Source organism: Notamacropus eugenii, chromosome 3, assembly GCF_028372415.1.
Source record: "Notamacropus eugenii isolate mMacEug1 chromosome 3, mMacEug1.pri_v2, whole genome shotgun sequence".
In the NCBI taxonomy this organism is placed as follows: Eukaryota; Metazoa; Chordata; class Mammalia; order Diprotodontia; family Macropodidae; genus Notamacropus; species Notamacropus eugenii.
The window spans coordinates 309350401-309372555 of record NC_092874.1 but is presented as its reverse complement, the minus strand read 5'-3'; the positions used below and the strand labels follow the sequence as shown (position 1 = coordinate 309372555).

The 22155-nt window shown below is 56.4% G+C and overlaps 2 protein-coding genes across 11 annotated transcripts; both read left to right on the top strand.

Annotated features, from left to right (window-relative positions):
• Positions 1-2894: 2894 nt before the first annotated feature.
• Positions 2895-11280, top strand: GTSE1 (G2 and S-phase expressed 1). Of its 10 annotated transcripts, none has more exons than XM_072596581.1 (12): positions 2895-3006; positions 4419-4511; positions 5148-5205; positions 5346-5871; positions 6125-6283; positions 6574-6718; positions 7632-7916; positions 8293-8365; positions 8881-9123; positions 9680-9845; positions 10257-10490; positions 11004-11280. In XM_072596581.1, exons 2-12 carry the CDS (start codon positions 4442-4444, stop codon positions 11085-11087), a joined length of 2043 nt encoding a protein of 680 aa, XP_072452682.1. In that variant the 5' UTR covers positions 2895-3006; positions 4419-4441; the 3' UTR covers positions 11088-11280. The 10 variants fall into 10 exon arrangements, with proteins under 10 accessions (XP_072452682.1, XP_072452680.1, XP_072452686.1 ...); XM_072596579.1 differs by having other exon boundaries at positions 2929-3006; positions 4416-4511; XM_072596576.1 differs by having other exon boundaries at positions 2970-3220; positions 4416-4511.
• Positions 11281-12653: 1373 nt separating this feature from the next.
• TRMU (tRNA mitochondrial 2-thiouridylase) lies at positions 12654-21404 on the top strand. The gene is made up of 11 exons (XM_072596592.1): positions 12654-12820; positions 13091-13256; positions 13625-13731; positions 13951-14073; positions 18305-18477; positions 19080-19133; positions 19220-19286; positions 19387-19487; positions 20007-20151; positions 20268-20350; positions 20472-21404. Exons 1-11 carry the CDS (start codon positions 12718-12720, stop codon positions 20640-20642), a joined length of 1293 nt encoding a protein of 430 aa, XP_072452693.1. The 5' UTR covers positions 12654-12717; the 3' UTR covers positions 20643-21404.
• Positions 21405-22155: the final 751 nt, after the last annotated feature.

Genomic DNA, 22155 nt, shown 5'->3' with positions numbered 1-22155 from the left:
TTTAGAAAAGAGCCCAGAGGAGCCCAAGACAGCAGGGATAAAAGTCTCTAGAACCCAAAACCCAGACCTTGGATGCATGTAGACCAGCCCACAGTTGAAGGCCAGGAAGGGAAGGGGTCACACAGGGAGGACAGGACACAAGCTCTGATGCATTTTCTGAGGAGCATGAAGAGGGAGATGGCCTGGCTTGGAAGTGAGCAAGGAGCCCTGGATTCTAGCTGCTCACTTCTTGGGTGGTATGGGGCAGGTTGATGAAACTCTTCTCTGGACAATGAGTTGTTAGAGACCAAGATGAGCGCTCGCTATTGATTCAGGCTGAGCTAGTGATATGACACAGGGATGTCTTGGAGGGCCTTTGGGGGCAGGCAGTGAGCTCCTCGTCCTGATAGGTCCCCAGGCAGACATCAGCAGGTCAAGAATGTCATGTAGCCCCCAGGGTCCTTTCCAGCCCAGAGATTCTGCAGTGCACTTTGTGCCACCCTTAAAGTCTCCCAGTTTGCGCCCCCTTCATGCCCAGCCCTGTGGGGCTTTCCCTTAAGGGGTCCCTGGCCTGCTTTCAGTTTCCTCGTCTGTCAAATGAGAAGGTTGGCTTCGATCAGAGGTTCTTAATGGGGGACCTGTAACCTTGTTACATGACACTGCATGTCGGCATAATGGGGTTTCTTTGTCATGTCCTCTATTTTCTATATTGAAAAGTACGATAATGAGGAGGAGTCCACAGGTTCACCAGACCACCATGGGGGCCCATGATGCTAAGAAAGGGTGAAGGGCCCCTGGGTGTCATCTCTACATGCAGGACCCTGTACCCTCAACTCTGCCTGAAGCTTCCTATCTGTGAAGTGACTATGTTCAGCATCCCCCAGCTGATTTCACAGCACTAGATAATAGTAACAGCTACCATTTATACCTTATTTACTGGGTGCCAGGTGCTAGGCCAAGTGCTTCACAGAGCACCAAAGAAACAGGAGCTTTTATTTGGATGGGTTTAAGGAACTCCCAGCGAGGAATTACCCTACCCTGCTGCAGATCTCTACCTACTCTGGGACTTCTTTGGGGGTGGGAGTGGGGGGGCTTACTTAAGTGACAGGTCCCAGAGCCCTCAGGCGTCAGAGGCAGGGTTAACCCCTGAGTCTCTCTGAGCTCCAGGCCAGCTCGGTAGGCATCCTTCCAACAGCTCAGCTCCTTCTCTTGGGAAGGTCTGTTTCCTCTGGGCAGTAGCCCTTTGGGCAGCTCCCATTCATTCTCGGGGCCCTTGGGCCATCCTAAAGCTCAAGGGACTAGAACTCACCCAAAGTAACACAACTCACAGAAGGAAGGGTTCCCAGAGGGAGGGGAGTCCAACCCCTCCAAACCCACTCTGAGGAGTGGTCATGCAGCCCCTGCCTGAAACCCTTCAGTGACAGAGAGCTCATTACCGCCATTGCACAAGGCCAGTGACCTCTCCACTGCATCCTGCTGCCCCTCAGGGAAGAGATCCAGAGCTCTTACCTCCTGGAGACATTCATGCTGTCAGGGTGTCTTCGTAGGTACTCACGACCCCTGGAAGTTCGGCTCTCAGGCTCCGGAACTGGGGTTCGGTCCTGGCCGCCCCAATATGCCTGTGGGCAGAGAGGAGCTTCTTGCCTTAACACCTTGGCCCAGAACATGGGCCCCCCCAGACCGCTCTGTTACCCAAGACAGAGCCCAGGGCTCCACATCCAGGCTAAAGTCAACCAGGAAGCTCCCAGGACAAACCTGACTCTGCTTCTCTTTGGCCAGCTGCAGCCCAAAGTCCAGATGTCCAGCTGGTCTGGGTCCAATCTCAGGAGCTAGCAGGAAGAGAGCTCGGAGGCTCCCAGGCTTCTTGTGGGGGGGCCGGGGTCCGCGCGTGCACACGCACTGCTAGCATTGGTTCTGTAAACGAGCACGAGCATTTTCAGCCAGGGAGGAGGGCAGCAAGCTGCCAGATCTCACGGGCCCCAGGCTACCTTATTTAATCGATCGAACAGGCGCTTGAGCAGCTGCCGATGTAGGTTCGGTGAAGCCTTACACAGTGTCTCTGCATGACTCGGTGAGCCCCACTGCCAAGCGGGCGCTGGCAGGCCGGGCAGCCCGTCGGGAGGTTTCCAGCCAGGCCTGAGAAGGGATCCCTCCGGTGGGAAGGATGCCCGCCCTCCCGCCTCCAGCTGAAGGACCTTCCCACCAGCTTCCTCTCTGAGGCCCCTGGGTCCCGAGCCCGCAGAGAACACGGCGGCGATGTTGGGCCGGCCACACGGCCGAACTTGAGGCCCTTCCCCTCCTTCCCTTGAGAGGGAGTCGCAGGCTTTGGGGAGGGGGAGGATGTTCTGTGCCCCTTTCCATAGCCCAAAGAAGCGAGGGGGGCAGCCCCCGCGGCCCCTCCCCGCGGGGTGCTGGGCACAGCTCCCAGCGGAGCCGGAGGGCAGGGTGGAGCCCGCTCCTGGGGAGGCAGCCCGCGCACGCGCAGGACGCGCACGCGCCCCCCGGGCCCGAGTCTGCCTCTTCTGAGCCTCGGAGAAGCTGGAAGGCTCCATGTTCTCCACTTCACAAGGGGCTGGGGCTTGGGAAGACTGATTTGCCCAGCGCCGGATGTGAACCCAGTCTCCCTAACTATAAACCGAGGCCCCACACCTTGGAGGCTTTCGCTCCAAAATCTGGTCCTCTGGCACCCACCCCCTCCCGGCCTCCCCAGATTAATCAATATTTATCTTCAGAAGCAGAGACGCATCACACCCCGGCCACAGGCACCGAGACTGCGCTCCATCCACCAATCAGGTTTCAGCGCATTGCCTTGCAGCCAATGCGCATGCTCCCCACCGTCGGCCAGCCTACATCCCTCAGGATCCCGCGGGATTGGAAAGCCGGAAGGGACCGGCCCAGCTTGATTCAAATAGACCAATAACCGGCGAGTCTCTCAGGACACGTGGTCCGTGCGGCCCGAGAGGCGGGGCAGAGAGAGGAAACTACGCTCGGTTTTAAATCAGTTGGCGGTGGAGGCGGCGGTGACAGGTGAGGCAACAACGGAGGCTCCGGTAAGGAAGGGACAAGCCAAGCTGGACGCCCTCGGGCCTGACTCTGGAGGAACGTCCCGCAGTCCTTGGCGGAAAGAGGGAGGCAAGCGGGCGCTGCTGTGGGGATGCCCCCCGGGGCCCCAATGGAACGTCCCATCAGGCACCTCCCCCCCCGCCCTCCATGGAACGTCCCGCAGGGGCGGAGCCACGTGGTACTTGTTCCCTCCCCCCGCCCGGGGCCCCAATGGATCGTCCTATTCCCAGCCCCGCCCACCTCTCGTGCAGTGACGTGGGGAGGCAGAGAGGATGGACGGGAGGCTGCGTCTAGTGGGGAAACTGGGGCCGAAAGTGGAAGAGTCGGGTTGGCCTGGAACCCAGGCCCTCTCCACAAGAGGTGGCCCCCGGGCCGGGATCTGACCCCCAGTCTGTGTGAACTCGGGCCAGTGATCTGAGCTCTTGGAGCTCCAGCCTCTGGCCCTCAGTTTTCCCACCTGTGCCCCAGGCACCTTTGGCCCAGACTGGCCCACTGGTCACTTGTAGCTCTGTCCCCTTCCTAGCCCAGGATCCCTGGTTTGGGGGTGGGGGGGTCTGGTTCACATCGTTTCTGAGGCCTTTGCTGGGTCTCTGCCTCTGTGAAGAGGAGGGCTTCTGAGATCTGAAAGGGAGGGCCACCGAGGCCAGGTGGCCTGGCCGTGGTCCCCCAGGTGGGCGTCTGTGACCCCCCTGTTCTATTAAACGTTTTCAACCTACTTCTCTTCTGCCCTTTGAAAAGCCTGTCTACAACCCACTGCCTCCAGCTTCTCCCTCTCCCTCCGTAACCCCTTACAGTCCAGCTTCTGACTTCATCATTCCACTAAAATGACCAGCAGTCTCTGAGTGGCCAAATCCAGAGGCCTCAATCCTCCTCGACCTCTCTGTAGCTTTTGACACTGATGGTCACTCTCCCCTCCTCTACTCTCTTCTAGGTTTTTGAGAAACCCCTTTCCCCTTTCCTGGTTCTCCTCCCACTTGTCTGACTGCTCCTTCTCTGTCTCCTTTGCTGGATCTTCTACCTCTAACCAGAGGCATCCTTCAGACCCCTGTCCTGGGCCCTCTGCTCTTCTCCTCCTAGATTATTTCACTTGGTGATCCCATCAGCTCCCATGGGTTTAATGATCATTTCTACATTGATGATTCTCAAATCTACCTGTCCTGCCCCAACCTCTCTGCTGACCTCCAGTCTCACTTCTCCAACTGTCTCTTGGACATCTTAGCTATGGCCAAGGCCTGTGGATTTCACCTCTGCAGCATCTCTTGTCCATTTCTGCCAACCCCCGGCCAACTCCCCTCCAACTTGGGCAGTGGCGGCATAGACCCTTCCAGGTTGAGAAGGTCAGCACTCCCTCTGTCTCCTCTTTGCTTCACCAGCAGGTGCTTCTCCGGTGGTATTTACTATGGAGGAAGGAGAGGGAGGCTCAGTCAGGGGAGCCACTAAGGAAAAAGCTGATGTGGACACACAGAATGGTAAGGACATACTGGTACTAATGGCCTTTGTTTTCCTGGTCCCAGCCACCAGACCCCCACACCTGCCGCTGTGTAGAAACTTGGCCAGAACCGAGTGACCTTGTCCAGCCCTCATCTCCCCCCACTCCAGGCTCGCACCATCAGCTGAGCCATAGTCCCCAAACAGCCCCTTCATCTCTCACCTGGGGCTGTACCTGTGCCACCTTCTTTTGGGGGGACCACCTCTGTGCTGCCCTCTTTTGGGGGGCCACCACTGTCCCTTTGGGCCTCAGGCTCAGGAGTATCCCCCTTCACCCTTGATGCCCACATCCACCCAGTTCCTGTATCAACTCCCCAGCCTCTCCTGACTGAGGCCCTGTTTTCACTCACATGGCCAAGAGCCCAGGCCTGACCACATCCCTCCCAGCTCAGTGACCTTCTGCAGACCTTTGTGAACTCTGAGCCAGCCTCTACCCACCTGTGCTGTGGGAACAACTGGGTTGGCCTCAGAAGTCCCCTCTTCATGTCAGCCCCGGAATGCTTGGCTTAGGGGCCCCTTCCCACATGGGGGCCCCCTGGCAGGGGGTCACAGCTGGTGCACAGTAGGTGCTTTCTGAAGGCTTGTGGGCTGATTGCAGTCTGGGTTCTGTCTTCCAGACCTTCCTCTTCTGACCGATGAGAAATTTGACTTTGACCTTTCACTGTCTTCATCCAGGTAAGCTGGCAAGGATTGCCTTCTCTTCCTGTCCACCCCTCTTGCCGCCCATTCCCCCTCCCCCCATCCCTGCCCCCTCCATCCCAGAGAAGCTCTGACAGGTGGTCAGCAGTGCCCTCCTTGCTTCTCCTCACTCCCAGTGCCAATGAAGATGACGAGGTATTCTTTGGGCCAGTTGGGCACCGGGAGCGATGCGTGGCTGCCGGCTTGGAGCTGCAGGGCCTGGTCCCCAAGGAGGCCGAACCGCCACTTACATGGAGCCCCCTGACTGGGGAGAAGTTTGTGGAAATCTTCAAGGAGGCACGCTTGCTGGCCCTGCAGATAGCCAGCAGTGGCAAGAAGGCAGTGCCCAGAGCTCACGAGCCTGAGCCAGCGCCAGGGTCGGGGGAAGAGTTTGTGCAGGAGACCCGGCTGAAGCTGGACATCTTTGAGCGAGGCCTGCAAGTGCAGAGAAGCTCCCCAGCTCTCAAAAGGGAGACCTACTGTGTGCTGACACCAGAGGTGGCCCCAGTGCGGGCATCGCTCTCCTTTGCTGAGTCACCAGGGGCCCCAGAGCCCGCTTCCAGTGCCTGTCTTCAGAGTCAGGGGGCTGCTGAGAGAAAAACTGCAAGCCGACTGCGGCCCCCCAAGTCCTCGTCTGTGTCTGGCAAACGGGCTCCTGCCAAGGTGGCTATCCCAGGGTACCTTGCCATGTCCCTACAGAGAGAGGGTTGTGGGCAGAGAAGGGGAGAGCAGGTAGAAAAGTGTCTAGACCCCACCCAGGTTCCCACTCCAGGTCTGCCTCCCTATTGTGGTCTGTGCTCCCCAGGACAGATTGCAGCCCATCCTTTCCCCGTCCTCCTCCCTCAGGGACACCTGCTGTGTCTTGGGCTTCTGCCCAAGACAAAACAAGATGGCTCTCATGTGTTTGGTGTTTCAGCCTCAACCTGGGAAACAAACCCATCCTTTGAGGCTCCCCGCCCAGGGCTCCAAAGTGTCTTCAGAGGCTGTGTCCAGTGGCACATCAGAGGCAGGCACGTCCTCCATCAGTGGCAGCAGTGCCACCAGAGGCCCCCCTAGCCTCCCTGGCCCCAGCAAGGTACCTGAGCCCCAAAGGATGGTGGAGACCCTCCCCTGAGCGGTCACTGAGGGATGGAGGCATCAGAGATCCCAAGGGGTAGGGGCAGTGATCACCAAGAGGTGGGGGTGGTGGAGGTCACCTCGAGTGCATCTCATCTCCTGCAAAGCTAGAACAGGGATGCCCCAGGGGAGTTTGGGGTGGCCATGGTTAGGGCCTTGCGCCAGTGGGGAGCCCTGGACAGAGGCAGATCTTGGGGAGGGGGACCATGGATAGTCTCTGCTTGTTCTGAACTCAGCTCCTTATTTCAGTTTGGGGTGAGGAAAACCTTGTTGAAACCTCCAGCACCCACCAGGACCCTCCTCGGGGGAAAGAGCAACTCTTTCTCAGGCCCTGGTGGGAACGTGAACCTGACCTCGAGTTTGAGCTTGGTGGGGACCCCAGTGAGAGGCAACGGTAAGGTCATGCCATGCCACAGCAAGCCTAGGGAAAGGTCTTGGGCTTCAGGGCAATTAGTGCCTCCCTCCAGGCCTTCCTCATTCACAGGATGCCTGCTGTGTGGACAGACACAGGCACAGACAGACAAACAGCAGGCTTCCCTGCCCTTGGGTGAGCCTTGCCCTGGGCCCAGCGGTCAGGGAACAGCCTCAGGAGCAGGAAGACCTGGGTTCAAGTCTTGCTTCAGTCATGTGCTGACTGGGCCTGAACATCCCTGAATGTCGAGTCAGGAAGTTCTGGACAGGTGGTGCTTACCCTACGCTTGTGGAAGGACTCCCAGGATTCCCCCTCACTGCTGCAGTCCCAGGTCATCACGCAGTCAGTCCATGGAAGAGGCACGGATGAGCCCAAAATGTGCCGTGATCCCTCTGACACAGACAGAGAGGATCTACCCATCCAAGGACCATCCCCTGGCTCCCTGTTCACTGTCTGTGGCTAGGCCTACTCCTGCTGGCTCAGTGGCCCACAGGCTCCATCTAGTGGCAAGGGGCAGTGACTGCAAGCCCAAGTCCCCAAGGGGCCTCCCTGTGGCCCGTTCCCTGGACAGAGTGGGCCTCTCTAGCTGTGGGTCTGGGGCCCTGTTTTGCCCCCCTGCCAGCTGAACCCCTCTGCAGTGGGAAGGGCTCAGCAAGGCCAGCCAGCCCTGGGGGGTGGGGTGGGGGAAGGTGGAGGCAGAAGTTAGAGGCAGAAAGTTCTCTGTGGCCCACAAGTCTGGACTTCTCTCTGTAGTGATGTGGGACAACATGGTCCTGTATGACTGCCCTCCCCAGAACAGCTGCTAGAAGAGCCTGGGCACAGGAAGCTTGGGTGGGGAAGCAGCCCGGAGCCTGAGGGGGCCTCTTCATCACACCCCCTGCTTTTCCACTTTCAGCTAACTCAGGCAACCCTTTCCCCCGTCTGGTCAACACTCCTCAGCCCAAGCCAAGTGGCCCGCTGAGCCATGGGAACGTCTCCTACCCGGCCGCACTCTTTGCTGGCCGAGTCAATGAGTCTGCTTCAGTTTCCCTAAGGCAGCCACAGACCCCCAGAAGTGGAGTCCACAGGCTGAGTTCCACCCCCCACTTATCCCAGGCCTCTCACCCAACGAAGCCCAAGGGGTCTGGGGGGCCCAGCTCCGGCGCCAAGGCAGGGCTGCGACATCCTGCTTTCTCCACAGGTAAGGTCTGGGATTTTCCTTTTCACCAATTCAGGGGGTGGGCAGTCCCCCCCATCCAAGGAAACTCAGCCTGAACCTGTACAACCTGGCCAAGCCTAAGGAAGTGGGCATTGTGCTCTCCATGGGCCTAGAACTCCCAGGCCTGTGCTGTGGGGCTTGTCTCCGCTCCAATGGGGTGTTGGGAGCACCTTGGGAAGGGAGGAGAAGGGAAGCTTGGGAACCTGGGGGGTGGGGAGGTGTTCACCCAGATGGGGACATGGGATGAGTTGCTGGTGCTGCCCCCTGCTGTAAGGGGCCTTTATTGGTGTCAGTGGGACCCTAAGACTCGGGCGGAGGGAGTTAGAGGGGGCTTGTCTAATGCCCCTCTGTGTCCTAGGCACCTCGCTGGACAGCATGACCCCTCCAGACCAGGGCATCAGCCGGCCACTGGCAGGTCTCTCATGTGGAAGGTAAAAGGCAGTCACTTGGCACCCCGGGCCCTCCACTGGGGAGGAGGAACTGGGGTCTGGGGGTCAGAGGGTCCTGTGATTCCCTTGGTTTGTGAGCAGACAGCCAGTGTGGTCCGAGGTAGGACTTGAACCCAGGGCTTCAGCCCACTGGGCTACTTGCCAGTCAGGCTTTCCCATTGAGATTGTTGGTGCCACCTCCCCCTTGAGGGTCATCCCTGTTCACTCAGTCATAGCTGCCCTAAAAGCAAAGACCACGTATTCTTCATCTTGCTGAATGCATGCAGTTGGTGCTCCATAAGTGTTTGCTGAGGTAAACTGGTGGCCTTGAGTGGCACCAGGGGCTCCCTGGTCATGTGGCATACCCTCCCCCTCTGTGATGGTGGTCTGGAGACCTCAGTTTCTCTGCCTGTAGTAATCTGCTCTGAGTTTAGGGATCACTGACCTCCAGGACATCTCCCTGTGGGTGGGCCTCACCTTGCCAGCCTCGGCCTGAGAAGTGGGCCCTTTTGTTCCAGCGCCGCCCTGCGTGGTACACTTGCCCGGTGCTCTTTGGGGAGAGCTCTGCAGCCCTCTGCCACTAGTGCCCATACCCCCCTGAGCATCCAGCATTTGTCCTCCCTGCCTACACCGTCCAGGCACCGAGTGTCTGCCCTTCCAGCATGGCCAACACCTAGAACCTGTCTGAGAGCCGCCTCCCCACCTCGGCTAGGGGCTGCCCAGTCCCCTGCGCAGGTGCCACCCAACAAGGCCAAAGACAGGTAAGATGAGAAGGGCAACAGGAAAGTGCTGTCCAGCTTCCCCATTGACCCCTGGCCCCAGCCAGGCCCATTTGCTCCAAGGCTCCTCCTGACACCCCCTGAGCTCTCCAGGGGGGCCTCCTCTGCCTCAAGTCTATTCATCTCCTGGGCTCCCTGCTCTCTCTCCTCTCTGGGGGTCTGCTGCTCTCTGAAGGGGAGAGAAATCGGTCCCTTCCATGGGGTGCACAACACCCCATAGCTCCCCTGCTTGCAGTCTCCCTGCCCAGGGTTCCCAGCCCATGAAAACACCATCTTACCAGCCTGCTGGTTCCAGAACCATCATGTGGGCCTGGCTGTCCTGCACTGGGCTGGAGGGATTATTGGGGTCTTGGCCTTGGACGAGGCAGGAGTGGCCCAGCCAGTCTCTGCTGGGATGCCCCTGGTGACAGGGAGCTCCCTCCCTCCCGCCCTCTCTGGACAGTCTGTCCTGGTCCCAGGCCCTCTTAGGTGTCCATGGTGATGGGTGGCCCTCAGGGTCAAAGAGCCAGTGCTCAGGGTAGGCATCTTTCCCTTCCAGGCCTGAGCAAGCCCAGGAGAGAAGCAGGCCAGGGACTTCTCACCCATCTGATCCCCCTATGGGGGTGCTGTTGGCCCTCAACTTTGCCTCCTCTGAGCAGACAACCCCCAGCACCCCTGGGCAGGAAGCCAAGCAGCAGCCGGAGGCAAAACCAGCCCCCACTGAGGTACTGACTGTCTTGGGAGGGGGCATAGTTCTCTGGGTAAGGTGGTGACCCGGCAGTGATCCTGGACCTCTGGTGCTCACACTGACCTTCCATGTTTAGAGAAACCATCCCCCACATCAAAAGCAGAGAGGCAAAGGGCAGGGGGTAGGCTAGGTCTTTCCCACAGTATGACCACAGGTGGGCAGGACAGCTGCTGCTGGTCCCTGCTCCCATCACAAGGAAGTTGTTGTAGCCCCAGGCGTCCACGGTCCAGGGTCCCCCCTGTCCTTGGCCTCCTCCTGGGCCTCTACTTGAGGCTGTTGAGAGTGAAGAAGGGGTGCCGGGCTCCAGAGTTGGTGTCCTCAGTAGGGCCAGACTCTCTCATGGACTTAGAGGGTGTTGGAACCTAAGTGACCATTGTCCCTCTCCTAGGCTGTGCTCATTCATCTTGGACCTGAGGCACGCACCACTGTCTCAGCAACGCCACAACCTCTCCGTGGCCAGCCACTCATTGACTTATCCAACAGCCCTGAAGCAGCCCTGCTGTGGCTCCCCCTGACGCCGGCTAAGGCCGCAGCCAGCCAAGGCCAGCTTCTCATCGACCTGTTTCACTCTCCAGAAGTAGCCAAAAGTGTCCCATCCAATCCTCCACCAGCCACGGGGCAGGTAAGGATGGGGCTGGGCCCCACTGGGAGCTTTCCTGTTGCAGGAAGGGCTCTGTGGGTTGCCTGGTCAGGTTGGAAGGGGCCATATTGTATGTACCTGTCCGTCCTGCACAGTGCAACACTCTGCACTGAAGGCAGGCTCACCCCGTCCAACCCCTCAAGCTTGTCATCTGTTCACTGGGGGTTTGGGTGGGTGGGTGGTGCCTCATATCCCAGACTGTGAGCCCCCTGGGGCCAGACCTGCATCAATGTGAGCAACCCCAGGACGAGGCGCTTGTCAGAGCTTCAGGAGAGAAGGGCCTGAGACACAGTAGGCACCATAGAAACAGTCATCCCCCTGTCACCAGCCAGCTGATGAGTGTCTCTGACTGCAGCAGACACCACTGTCCCTGGGGCGGTGGGAGCAGCTCTGCCCTTGAGAGAGGCCCCTGGGCTAGGCCAGGCCCCCAACAAGGCCAGCGGTGGACTGAGAGCCTGCTGGTCCCAATGCTGTCTTGTCCACATTTTCTTCCAGCTGATAGACCTGAACTCTCCGCTGCTCAGCCTGAGCCCTCTCCAGGACAAAGAAAACCTGGACTCTCCACTCCTCAAGTTCTAGGTGGACCCTAGGCAGGTGTGCCCAGTGCACCTGGCCCAGCCAGGAGGACAAAATGCCCAGCGTCTCACCCGTGAACAAAAAATATGTAATTTATAGAGACAAATTAAGAAACTGTTTTTATTTTTCTATGTCTATTTTTATCAAGTTTGTGTAAAAAGTCCAACAGAGCTTAAATAAAACTCAGTGAACCTGTGGTTTTCCTTTCTGAATTCACAAATGGACAAGGCCACCCAAACCCCAAGCCACAGGCAGTGTTAGTGTAGATGGCAGTGTCTATAAGCAGGCATTGGAAGAAGCACAAGGGTCACAGGGCTTCATGAAGTGGCCAGCTTGGGAGCCATGGTCTTGCTGGGGGACTTGACCCAGGCCCCCACCTCTGAGCCCCATGCAGCTCCAGAGAAGGTCCTCCTTTGTCTTCGCAGGGACCTGAATTTGAGGAGGTGTTCCCCTTTGGGGTTTGAGTGGAGCACCCACCTTCCCTGTCACACTTCTGTGGTCTTTAGGTGCATCCTGCCAGTGCTCTGCTTTGGGCAGACCCCCCAGATGGGGTCCTGGCCCCCCCAAGCCCCTAGATGGGGCCCTGGCAGTATGAATGGGGGTTGTTCGGGGCCATCCCACACAGCACTGAAGCCTGCTCTCCTCCACTTCAGAAATGTTCTTTATTTCATGAAAATTCTCCTTTAGGGGCAAACCTACCCCTGGCCTACAGGACAAAGGAAAGGAAAAGCTCTCCCCCAGCAGGTGTGGCCCCACCCCGCGGGGGCTCTGTCCACTTGTGGCCCTGGGACCAGTGGCTGTGGCCATGGCCTGTCCTCTTCACCACGTGCTTTCCCTGGCCCACTCAGCAGCATGCAGGGCACCGTCCCCCACCCAATGGGAGGAGTAGATACTAGCTGCAGGCTAGGCCCAAGAGGTCACCCGCCCAGAACGGGGATCCCACAGGGGCACAGGAGACTGTCCTTGCCCAAGGTCACCCCATGGTGAGCCAACATCTGAGGAGGTTTCCTCCATGGAAAAGGAAGCAGGAGGGGAAGGGGGGAGGGGAGGACAGGTCTTTGTTTTTATCGAACTCACTGACTAAACTCCGTCCCGTTCCTGTCGTCTCCCATCATGGTGCCTTTGCCCAGGTGGCACCCCATGCCTGCAGTGCCCTCCCTCCTTCCTTCCTGGATTCCCCCTGGGGCTCATGAAGGCTCCTTGAGATGCCCCGGTGTTTATTCTGTATCTTCTGGGCATGTTCTCCCCCGAGGAAGGTCCGCTGAGCAGGCGCCTGTTCCTACCCCAGTGCCTGGGTCTGCCCCCCACCCCAAGGATCTCGGGGCTCAGGATCCTGCCGCTGGGCACGGGCTCCAGATCCGGGCGGTGAACGTGGACTGGCAGCGGGAGGACCGCAGAAGAGGAGCGGGGCCCTAGCTGTCACACGGCAGAAGCTCAAACCCAGCCTGCGAGGGCAGATCGTGGGGGCAGGAGGCCTTCAGCGCCCTCTGGTGGGCGGAGACCATGGCAGGCCCCGCCCCCGCGCAGCCCACGCTCAGCCCCTTCCTCCCCGAGGCCCCGCCCCTCTCCTTCCGCTCAGAGAGTTCGCCGGGCGGTACTTCCGGCACGGCGGGTGGTACTTCCGGCCGGAGGCATGGCGGCGGCCGCCGGCATTGGGGTCGCGGGGAGGCGTGTAGTGTGTGCCGTGTCTGGAGGCGTGGACAGCGCCGTGGCCGCGCTCCTGCTGCGCCGCCGAGGTGAGCGGAAGCAGAGGCGCGGAGGTGGGACCGGCAGGGGGAGGGGCCGTCCCCCCCAGTCCCGGGTCTCGATCCACCCAGCCCCTCCCCCAGCCCTGCAGCCCTCGGGCTCTTGTGTCATGTGACAGGGGCCCCAGAACTGGGACTCCTCACCCCCGCCCCTCTGAGCCTCGGTCTCCTTCTCTGGGGGGATGGGACAAAGCCCCCAGATCGAGGAGGAGCCGGGGGGCCTAGGGGACCCCACCCTTGACCCTCCCTAGCCTCTCCCAGGCTACGAGGTCACGGGCGTGTTTATGAGGAACTGGGACCCGCTTGACGAGGGCGGCGCATGCGCGGCGGACCGAGACTGCGAGGATGCGGCCCGTGTGTGCCGGCTGCTGGACATCCCCTTCCGCCAGGCGTCCTTCGAGCGCGAGTACTGGCACGACGTGTTCACGTGAGCACGCACGGATTGGGCGCCGGCTCCGTGGGGGGCGGGGAGAAGAGGCCCCTGACATCTGGGTGATGGTCAATTTCTCCTCCTGAGCTGTCTGGGTGCAGCGACCTGCTGTTCTCTGGAGGACCAGAGACGACCCAGGATGCCGTGGGAGAACCTGGCCCCTTTAACCAAAGAGAAAATGAAACCAGACTGGGCGGGGAAGACCCCGGGGCTCCTGGGGAAAAGAGAAACTGTTGCCATTTGATAGTAGCAGAGCACCTCCCGTGGGCCCCAGCCCCCGAGGCCTGGGACTGGGAGGAGAGATGGACACGTGACCACGCCTATCCTCGCCCCCTTGACCCCAGCCCTCTGCCCTGCCCCTGCAGGGACTTCCTGAATGAGTACCAGAGGGGGCGGACCCCGAACCCTGACATTCTGTGTAACAAGCATGTCAAGTTCAAGGCCTTCTTCCACTACGCCATGCAGGATCTGGGTCAGTGCGGGGGGGGGGGGGGGGGGGGGGGACATTGTGGGGAGGCACTGACCCCACACCAAAGCCCCAGTGGGTCAGGGAGGGTAGGGGGCACCGATGGGCTGTGCCCCTCCCCACTCTGCCCGTCCTGAGGCAGAATCACGAAGGGGCAAGAGCTCTCTTGGGGGTTTGGGAGGGACCCAGGCTTGAGGAGATTGAGGTCCCCCATCTGACCCCCAGGAGCCAACGCCATGGCCACCGGACACTACGCCCGGACATCCCTGGAGGAGGAGGAGGTCTTTGAGCAGGAACTGGAGCCCAGGCCCCCGGGGCTCTTCAGGAACCGTTTTGAAGTGAGGAATGGTAAGTGAGGGCCCAGGGTCTCAGGGGTCCGAGGGGCTGCAGGGCCTGACCCCTGGGACTGCCCAGCTTGGTCCGGTTTGAGGCCCCCAGAGCTCCCCTCACTTCCCCAGCCTCTGTGATTCCTGGGTGGTCACGTTTAGCCCAAGCGTGGAGAAGACTCCCCAGGAGCACCGGGGAGGTCAGAGTGGGGGTGAGCTGAAGTTCATGGGTCCCTCACACTGGCTCTACTGTCCACATGTCTGTACGTATGTGTGTTGCTTTGCGTACATGCATAAGGGAGACCGAGACCAGGCATGCTTGCTGGGCAGGGACACTTGGTGAGAGGCCAGCCCCCCAAGCCTTGTCCCAGTGTGGGCTCCATTCAGCCTCCCATCCCCTGGTTCATTGGGAATCCCAGGGTGGGGCAGGTGCTGAGGAGGCCACAAGCCAGCCCTGGGCATCATACAACTGGCTGGAGCCACACTTTGTCCACTCTTCAGGACTGTCTCAGGCTTCTCTGGCCTCTTGGCAAACTGTGCACATCCTACTGGAGCCCCCTTGGCCAAGGTCATGCTGACCTCCAGGGTTCCAGCCACCATCCTCAGCCCCCCCAGGGAGGCCCTTCACTCAGTAACCTCCTCTTCCCAGTGATAAGACTCAGTGCCTTTGGCTGGGGAAAGAATATTGGGCATCTGTGGGACCCTTTCCGTGGGTCAGGGACCCTCTCACACACACCTTCATCCCCAGATCCTGCTGTGCCCAGAGCGGCCTGACTGCCAGTCTCCTTCCCACTCAAAAGAGGAGGCAACAGGAGCTTGTTTTCTTTCTTTCTTTTTTTTAATTGAATTATTTTATTTGTTTTCAGTGTTCGACAAACACTTCCATATATCTTAGATTTTTTTTCCACTCCCTCCCTCTTATTCCCCCTTCCCTCCCCATGCCCTCCCTGAGACGGCATACATACATTCCTATCAAATACGTGTTGCATAGAAGAAATAAAATGATTGAGGGAAGCCATAAAACAAAACATAACTTAATACAAAAGAAAATGGTCTGTTTCTATCTGTGATGCAATTCCATAGTTCTTTCTCTGGATGTGGAAGTTGTTTTGCATCAAGAGTCCATTGGAAATTTTTTAAGTCCATACATTTCAATGAAGTACTAAGTGCCAGGCCTAGAGGCCTGAGGGCTACCCGAGTCTTACCTTACCTCTATCGGAGGTCTTCGGCTGGCCAAACCGGATAGTCTTACGAGAGAAGAGACCTCTCAGAGTCGAACAAGGGTTGAGCTTTATTCAGGGTTCTGGTTACAAGTGCAGGGGGAATTCTTCCTTAGGAGGGAGAGAGAAAGATCTCCCAAGGAGGCAAAGATCTTACAATAAGAGATTGGAAGTAGAAGTGTAAGTGGGGAGAGAGGGGGAGGGGAGAGAGGAAAGAGAAAATGCGGAGCCTTGTCCACACACGTGGCCCCTCCGCCCAAGAGAACTTTCAGGCTTTCCTGACCCTACTTAAGCTCTCCCGTTGCGTAGTTTACACGTCAGTACCGAGCCTGTTAGGTAACAATAGGTGTACCCAGATCCAGGACAGCCTCGAGAGCGGGGATGCTCCTCCCATCACGTATCTCACGGGAAGAGGCGGAAATACACGAGATAGCTCGGTCTCCTCCTCGATTCCCTGTTGTTATTATGGGGGGCCTCGTGAGAACTCTAAGATTTAGAAGTTCCCACCTTTACCTGCCCGAGACTGTCCACATGGAATTGAGCTTCCATCCCCAGCAACTAAGTCTACCAGAAAAATTCCTCACACACTGTGGTTGTTGCTGTGCACAGAGCTCTCCTGGTTGTGCTCCTTTCACTCAGCATCAGTTCATATAAATCTTTCCAGGCCTCTCTGAAGTCTTCCTGTTCATCATTTCTCACAGCACAATAGTATTCCATTACATTCATATACCACAATTTATTCAGCCATTCCCCAGTTGATGATACCCTTGATTTCGAGTTTTTGGCCATTACAAAGAGAGCTGCTATAAATGTTTTTGTACATGTGGTACCCTTTCCCATTTTTATGATCTCTTGGGGATAAAGTCCTAGTAGCAATATTGCTGGGTCAAAGGGTATGCACATTTTTGTATCCCTTTGGGCATAGTTCCAAATTGCTCTCCAGAATGGTTGGATCAGCTCACAGCTCCACCAACAATGAATTAGTGTTCCAACTCTCCCACATCTTCTCCAACGTTTATCATCTTCCTGTTTTGTCATATTAGCCAATCTGATAGGTGGGATGTGGTAACCTTAGAGTTGTTTTGATTTGCATCTCTCTAATCAATAGGGATTTAGAGCATTTTTTCATATGATTATAGATAGCTTTAATTTCTTCCTCTGAAAACTACCAGTTCATATCCTTTGACCATTTATCAATTGGGGAATGACTTGTATTCTTGTACATTTGACTCAGTTCTCTATATATTTTCGAAATAAGGCTTTTATCACAGACATTAGTTGCAAAAATTCTTTCCCAGTTTTCTGCTTCCCTCCTAATCTTGGTTGCATTGGGTTTGTTTGTGCAAAAACTTTTCAATTTAATGTAATCAAAATTATCCACTTCACACTTCATAATGTTCTCTATCTTGTTGTGTCATAAATTTCTGCATTCTTCATAAATCTGACAAATACACTATTCCTTGCTCCCTTAATTTGTTTACAGTATCAATCTTTATACCTAGATCATGTATGCATTAGGACATTATTGTGTACGGTGTCAGGCATTGGTCTATGCCCAGTTTCTGCCATGCTGTTATCCAGTTTTCCCAGCAGTTTTTGGCAAACAGTGAATTCTTATCCCAGAAGCTGGGGTCCTTGGGTTTATCAAACAGTAGATTGCTATATTCATTAACTACTGTGTCTTGAGTACCTAACCTGTTCCATTGGTCTGTCGTTCTGTTTCTTAGCTATACCAAGTGGTTTTGATGATTGCTACTTTATAGTACAATTTCACATCTGTTAAGGCTAGCATTTCTTTTCATTTATTCCCTTGATGTTCTGGACCTTTTGTTCTTCCAGATGACTTTTGATATTATTTTTTTCTAGCTCTGGAAAATAATTATCTCGTAGTTTGATAGGTATGGCACTAAGTAAATTAATTTAGGTAGAATTGTCATTTTTATTACATTAGCTCGGCCTACCCACAAGCAACTGATGTTTTTCCACGTACTTAGGTCTGACTTTATTTGTGCAAATAGTGTTTTGTAATTGTGTTCATATAGTCCCTGGGTTTGTTATGGCAGGTAGACTCCCAGTTATTTTATGATGTCTACTGTAGCTTTAAATGGGATTTTTCTTTCTATCTCTTTCTGTTGGGCTTTGTTAGTAATATATAGAAATGCAGGTGATTTTTGTGGGTTTATTTTGTAATCTGCAACTCTGCCGAAGTTGTTTATTATTTCAAGTAGTTTTTTACTTGATTCTCTGAGATTCTCTAAGTATATCATATCATCTGCAAAGAGTAAGAACTTAGTTTCTTCCTTACATATTCTAAATCCTTCAATTTCTTTTTCTTCTCTTATTGCTACAGCTAACATTTCTAGTACCATATTGAGTAACAGTGGTGATAATGGACATCCTTGTTTCACCCCTGATCTTATTGGAAATGCCTGTAGCTCGTCCCCATTGCATATAATACTTGCTGATGGTTTTAGGAAGATGATGCGAATTATTTTATGGAAAGATCCATTTATTCCTATACTTTCCTGTGTTTTCAGTAGGAATGGGTATTTTATTTTGTCAAAAGCCTTTTCTGCATGTATTGAGATAATCATGTGGTTTCTGTTAGTTTTGTTGTTGACATGATCAATAATGTTCTTCTAATATCGAACCAGCCCTGCATTCCTGGTATAAATCCCTTATTTAAAATTTTTGCATTTATATTCATTAGAAAAATTGGTCTATAATTTTCTTTCTCTGTTTTGGCTCTTCCTGGTTTAGGTATCAGAACCATATTTGTATCACAAAAAAGAATTTGGTAGGACTCCTTCAGCAATTTTCCCCAGTGGTCTATATAGTATTGGAGTTAACTGTTCTTTAAATGTTTGCTAGAATTCACTTGTAAATCCATCTGGAGGGGCTTCTTTTCTCCCTTTATAAATAGTGATGCTTGGCCGAGGGTCCCTCCCCTTGTCCCCAGGGGGCTCACCTTCGTAGACTGGAGTGTCTGACAGCCATGACCGACCCCGCCTCCTCCCTATATGTCCTCTGCAGCTGTGAAGCTCCTTCAGGGAGCAGACACCATCAAAGACCAGACCTTCTTCCTCAGCCAGGTCCCCCAGGAAGCACTGCGCAGGACCATCTTCCCTCTTGGGGGACTCACCAAGGGCTTTGTGAGAAAGATCGCCGCTGAGAACGGTCTCCAGCATGTGCTGCAGAGGAAAGAGGTCAGTCCCCTGGCCTTCGTTTCCCCTTAACCATTGACAGCCCTGAGCTTGGGGGCATTGCAGGTTAGGGAAGCCAGTCAGAGGAGATATTGCCCCTCCCAGGGGCTATGCACAAAGGTGGAAGAGGCCTGGGAGGAGCGGAAGTGGCCCCCAGACCGCTGGCAGATGCTCCCTAGCTGGCAGGCACAGCCCCAGGAACTGCCTGGCATCCTGAAAGGGTAACTGAGCAATTCTGGGAGAAAGATGCTGGTGCAGGGCCTGCCTAAGGGGGATGTGCTGGGCCAGTCAGGAGGCTTCAGGCAGGACTGTCCCCTCCAGGACAAAGAAGGGCAGTGAGGTTTAGCCTGGCTGAGGAGAGGGGACCCAGGTGTGGACCTGAAAGTGGCTTCCCTCTGGGCCTCCAAGGATTCCTCTCTGAAATAAGAAATGGGGGCTTTGAGTAATGGTCACCAAGTGCCCTGCCCTCACAGCCCCCACAGGAGGCCCACAGGAGAGGCTGGTGAGCTACTGTAAGTATCACAGGAGAGGCTGGTGAAGTACCATGTCTCCCTGGCCCCCACTTGCCTCTCATGACCATACATGCACATTTGCTTTCCTTTCAGAGCATGGGCATCTGCTTCATCGGGAAACGACACCTGGAAAGTTTCCTGCTCCAGGTGAGGCACCATGGGCAGGGCCTGCCTGCCCAGCGTGTTGGGGGCCATGGTGCTTCCTACATGTAAATACTCCCTCTGTCTTACAGTATCTACAGCCTCGTCCGGGAAACTTTGTGTCCATAGAAGATCACAAGGTCTTGGGCACACACCAAGGTAGGAGCAGCTGCCTCCGATTTGTCCAGGCCTGTGATGCCCACCTCTGAGGAATGGCCTGAGGGGGCCAGAGGCTCATACCACATGCTCCCCTCCACAGGCTGCTTCCTGTTCACACTTGGTCAAGGAGCTAAACTCGGGGGCCTGAGAGATCCCTGGTATGTGGTGGAGAAGGACATGAGCAGTGGGGATGTGTTTGTGGTGAGTGTGCGTGTACATGCATGTTCATGTATGTGTCATGTATGAGGGCCCCAGACCTCCTTGGGGGATCTTGTGGTCCTTGCTGCCTGTGCCTGCACTCTGCTTAGCCCACAGGAGCACCCCTGGGTGGGTCACAAGACTGAGTAGGTCTTTGGGAGAAACATCTTTGTGTGGGCAGTAGTGTGTGGGGTGGAGGGGCCCTGGCAGGGTTCTTCCTGCTCTGGGCCAACCCCACCTCATTAGAGGGATCTTGAGTGGTCCAAGGAGCCCTTGAGGCCATTATGGGGATGGTCCTGGCGGTCACACAGAGGCTAGGAATGTCTGGGGCTGACACCCTCGGGAGCCAGAATCCTGAAGGAAAGGATGTGATGTGCAGGGAAGGGGCCCCTCCACTTTACTGGGGAGCTCGGGCAGCCCAAAGGGACAGGGCAGGCCCCACCACCACAGCCACAGCTGGCCCTGGCCCCTCCTTCCAAGAAGGACTGCTTATCCACCTATCCCCATCTGTGCCCGCCCCAGGCCCCTGGTTCAGACCACCCTGCCCTCTACCGGGACCTGTTGCGCACGGGCCGTGTGCACTGGATCGCTGAGGAGCCACCAGCCCAGCTGGTCCATGACAAGATGATGGAGTGTCACGTCCGCTGGCGGCACCAGATGCCGCTAGGTGAGTGTGGCCCAGGGTGATGGGAGGAGCAGATGCAGCCCCTTCTCCTCTGGGCCTGACCTTAGGCACTGCCCTTGGGCCTCCTCAGCGACTGAACCCCTGCTTTCCCACCACAGTGCCCTGTGTGCTGACACTCAATCAGGATGGCAGCGTGTGGGTGACTGCAGTGAAGCCAATGAAAGCCCTTGCCACAGGCCAGGTCTGTGTTCCCCTCGCCCTGGGCCTCAGCCTTGTCTCCCGGGCTGGTACTCCCCTGGGGTGGGGAGTAGGGCAGGCCGCCAACTCGGAGATTCTGACTCACACAACATTTGATCTTCTAGTTTGCTGTGTTCTACAAGGGTGACGAGTGTCTGGGCAGTGGGAAGATCATGAGGCTGGGGCCTTCGGCCTACACGCTGCAGCTGGGAAAGAGACGGGCTGCAGGTACCAGTCATAGTGAGGCCTCGGACAGCAATCAGGGCCTCAGCCCCGCCATGGACCCCCATAGCTGAGCCCTTAGACTTGCTGGACCTGCCCCCAAGCTCCTAGTGTGCTCCTCCTGAGCCCTCCCTGGCTGCCCCCATCATATGAGGCACCCAGTTATCAGATCCAGGGACAAGGCTGGAGAAGGGCCAGTAGACTCACCCCCTGTGGCAGAGCATGGCTGTGAAGCTAGCTACGGTCTGTGCTGGGGGTGGCCGGACCCCCACTTGCCCCCGACTGCCCAGGCTGTTTCCAGGTAGCTTTCCTCTTCATCGTGTTTGTAGGAAGAGTCGGTGAAAGGATGCAGAGCAGAAGGGTCCTCTACTTGTCACTGTTGGGCTGTGGGTGCCTGGTTGGGGCTGGCTCCTGGCCTTTTCTTCACACACACACCACTACCCCTCAGGGTGGGCCACGGGGTTCCGCCACCTGACCCCAGGCCACAGCTCTCTGAGGCCGGGACTACAGGAGGGAGCCCCCAGAGCAGTCAATGGGACCCCTGTCACAGCAGGAGAGGCTGGTGTTTGGCAGTCCCTACATCAGGGACTTCGAGTGGGCTTCCTCTGCCTCATCCTTGGTGCTCAGTTGGGTCCAACTCCCCCAACCCCATTCAGGCTTTCCTTGGCAGAGATTCTAGAAAGGTCTTCAGTCCATTTTACAGATGAGGAAACTGAGGCAACCAGGGTGAAGCAGCTTGCCCAGGGAGGCTGGATTTGAACCAGTGCTCCAACCACTGAGCTGTTTGGCTGCTGCCCTGCTTCAGCTCTTAGAAGTAATAAAAAAGTAAAGCAGTCCATGAGGTTCTGTCTGGTTTCTTGCTGCCCTGTTCTGTTGTTCTGAGATCTGTCCCTGCAGTGGGTTTGAGGGGCTTCCCAGTGGCCTGGAGGCCACAGCTCATGGCTGTTGTATTTAGGGGTGGCCTCATCAGGCCTTGTCCAGATGCTAGTTGGCTGCTGGTCCACCTGGCCCGCACAGGCCCAGGATGGCCTGGGAGTGTCTGCCAAGGCCTGAAGGCTAGAGAAGAAAGGAGGGTCAGAGCATGCCCCTGGGTCCTCCATCTCCACTGTTGCTCACTGCAGGGGATGGGATGTGCCAAGAAACCCCCTCTGAGTCCAGCCTGAGTGATGAGGGGATCATTTTGGGTGGTTCTGGGACCTGGGGAGATGGTCCCTCTCTCTTCTGGTGCCCCCTCAGTGGCCACTGAGGAGCTGGGCCAGTCTGGCCTATGGCGGCTATCTTCTGGGCAGGGCTGGGGTGGCTTGGACTAGAGCTCCCAGAGGGTCTGGCAGTGATGCTCCACGTCTGGTGCATACCCCACCCTGCCCTTGTTCTCCACAGGCCCTCCACCCATCTCTTTGGCCTTAGCCTTCCATAACTGTCCTTCATGGGGCTGTTCTAGTAATGCTGGATGACTTGTGGTTTATCTGGCAGCCTCTGGGCCCCCATCCCACCCTGCCTGTCAAGGTCTGGTCGCCTCCTCTGTGAAGCCTTCCCTGAGACCCCCTGGCAGTGACCACTGCAGCATCACTGCAGCATCTTTGCTTT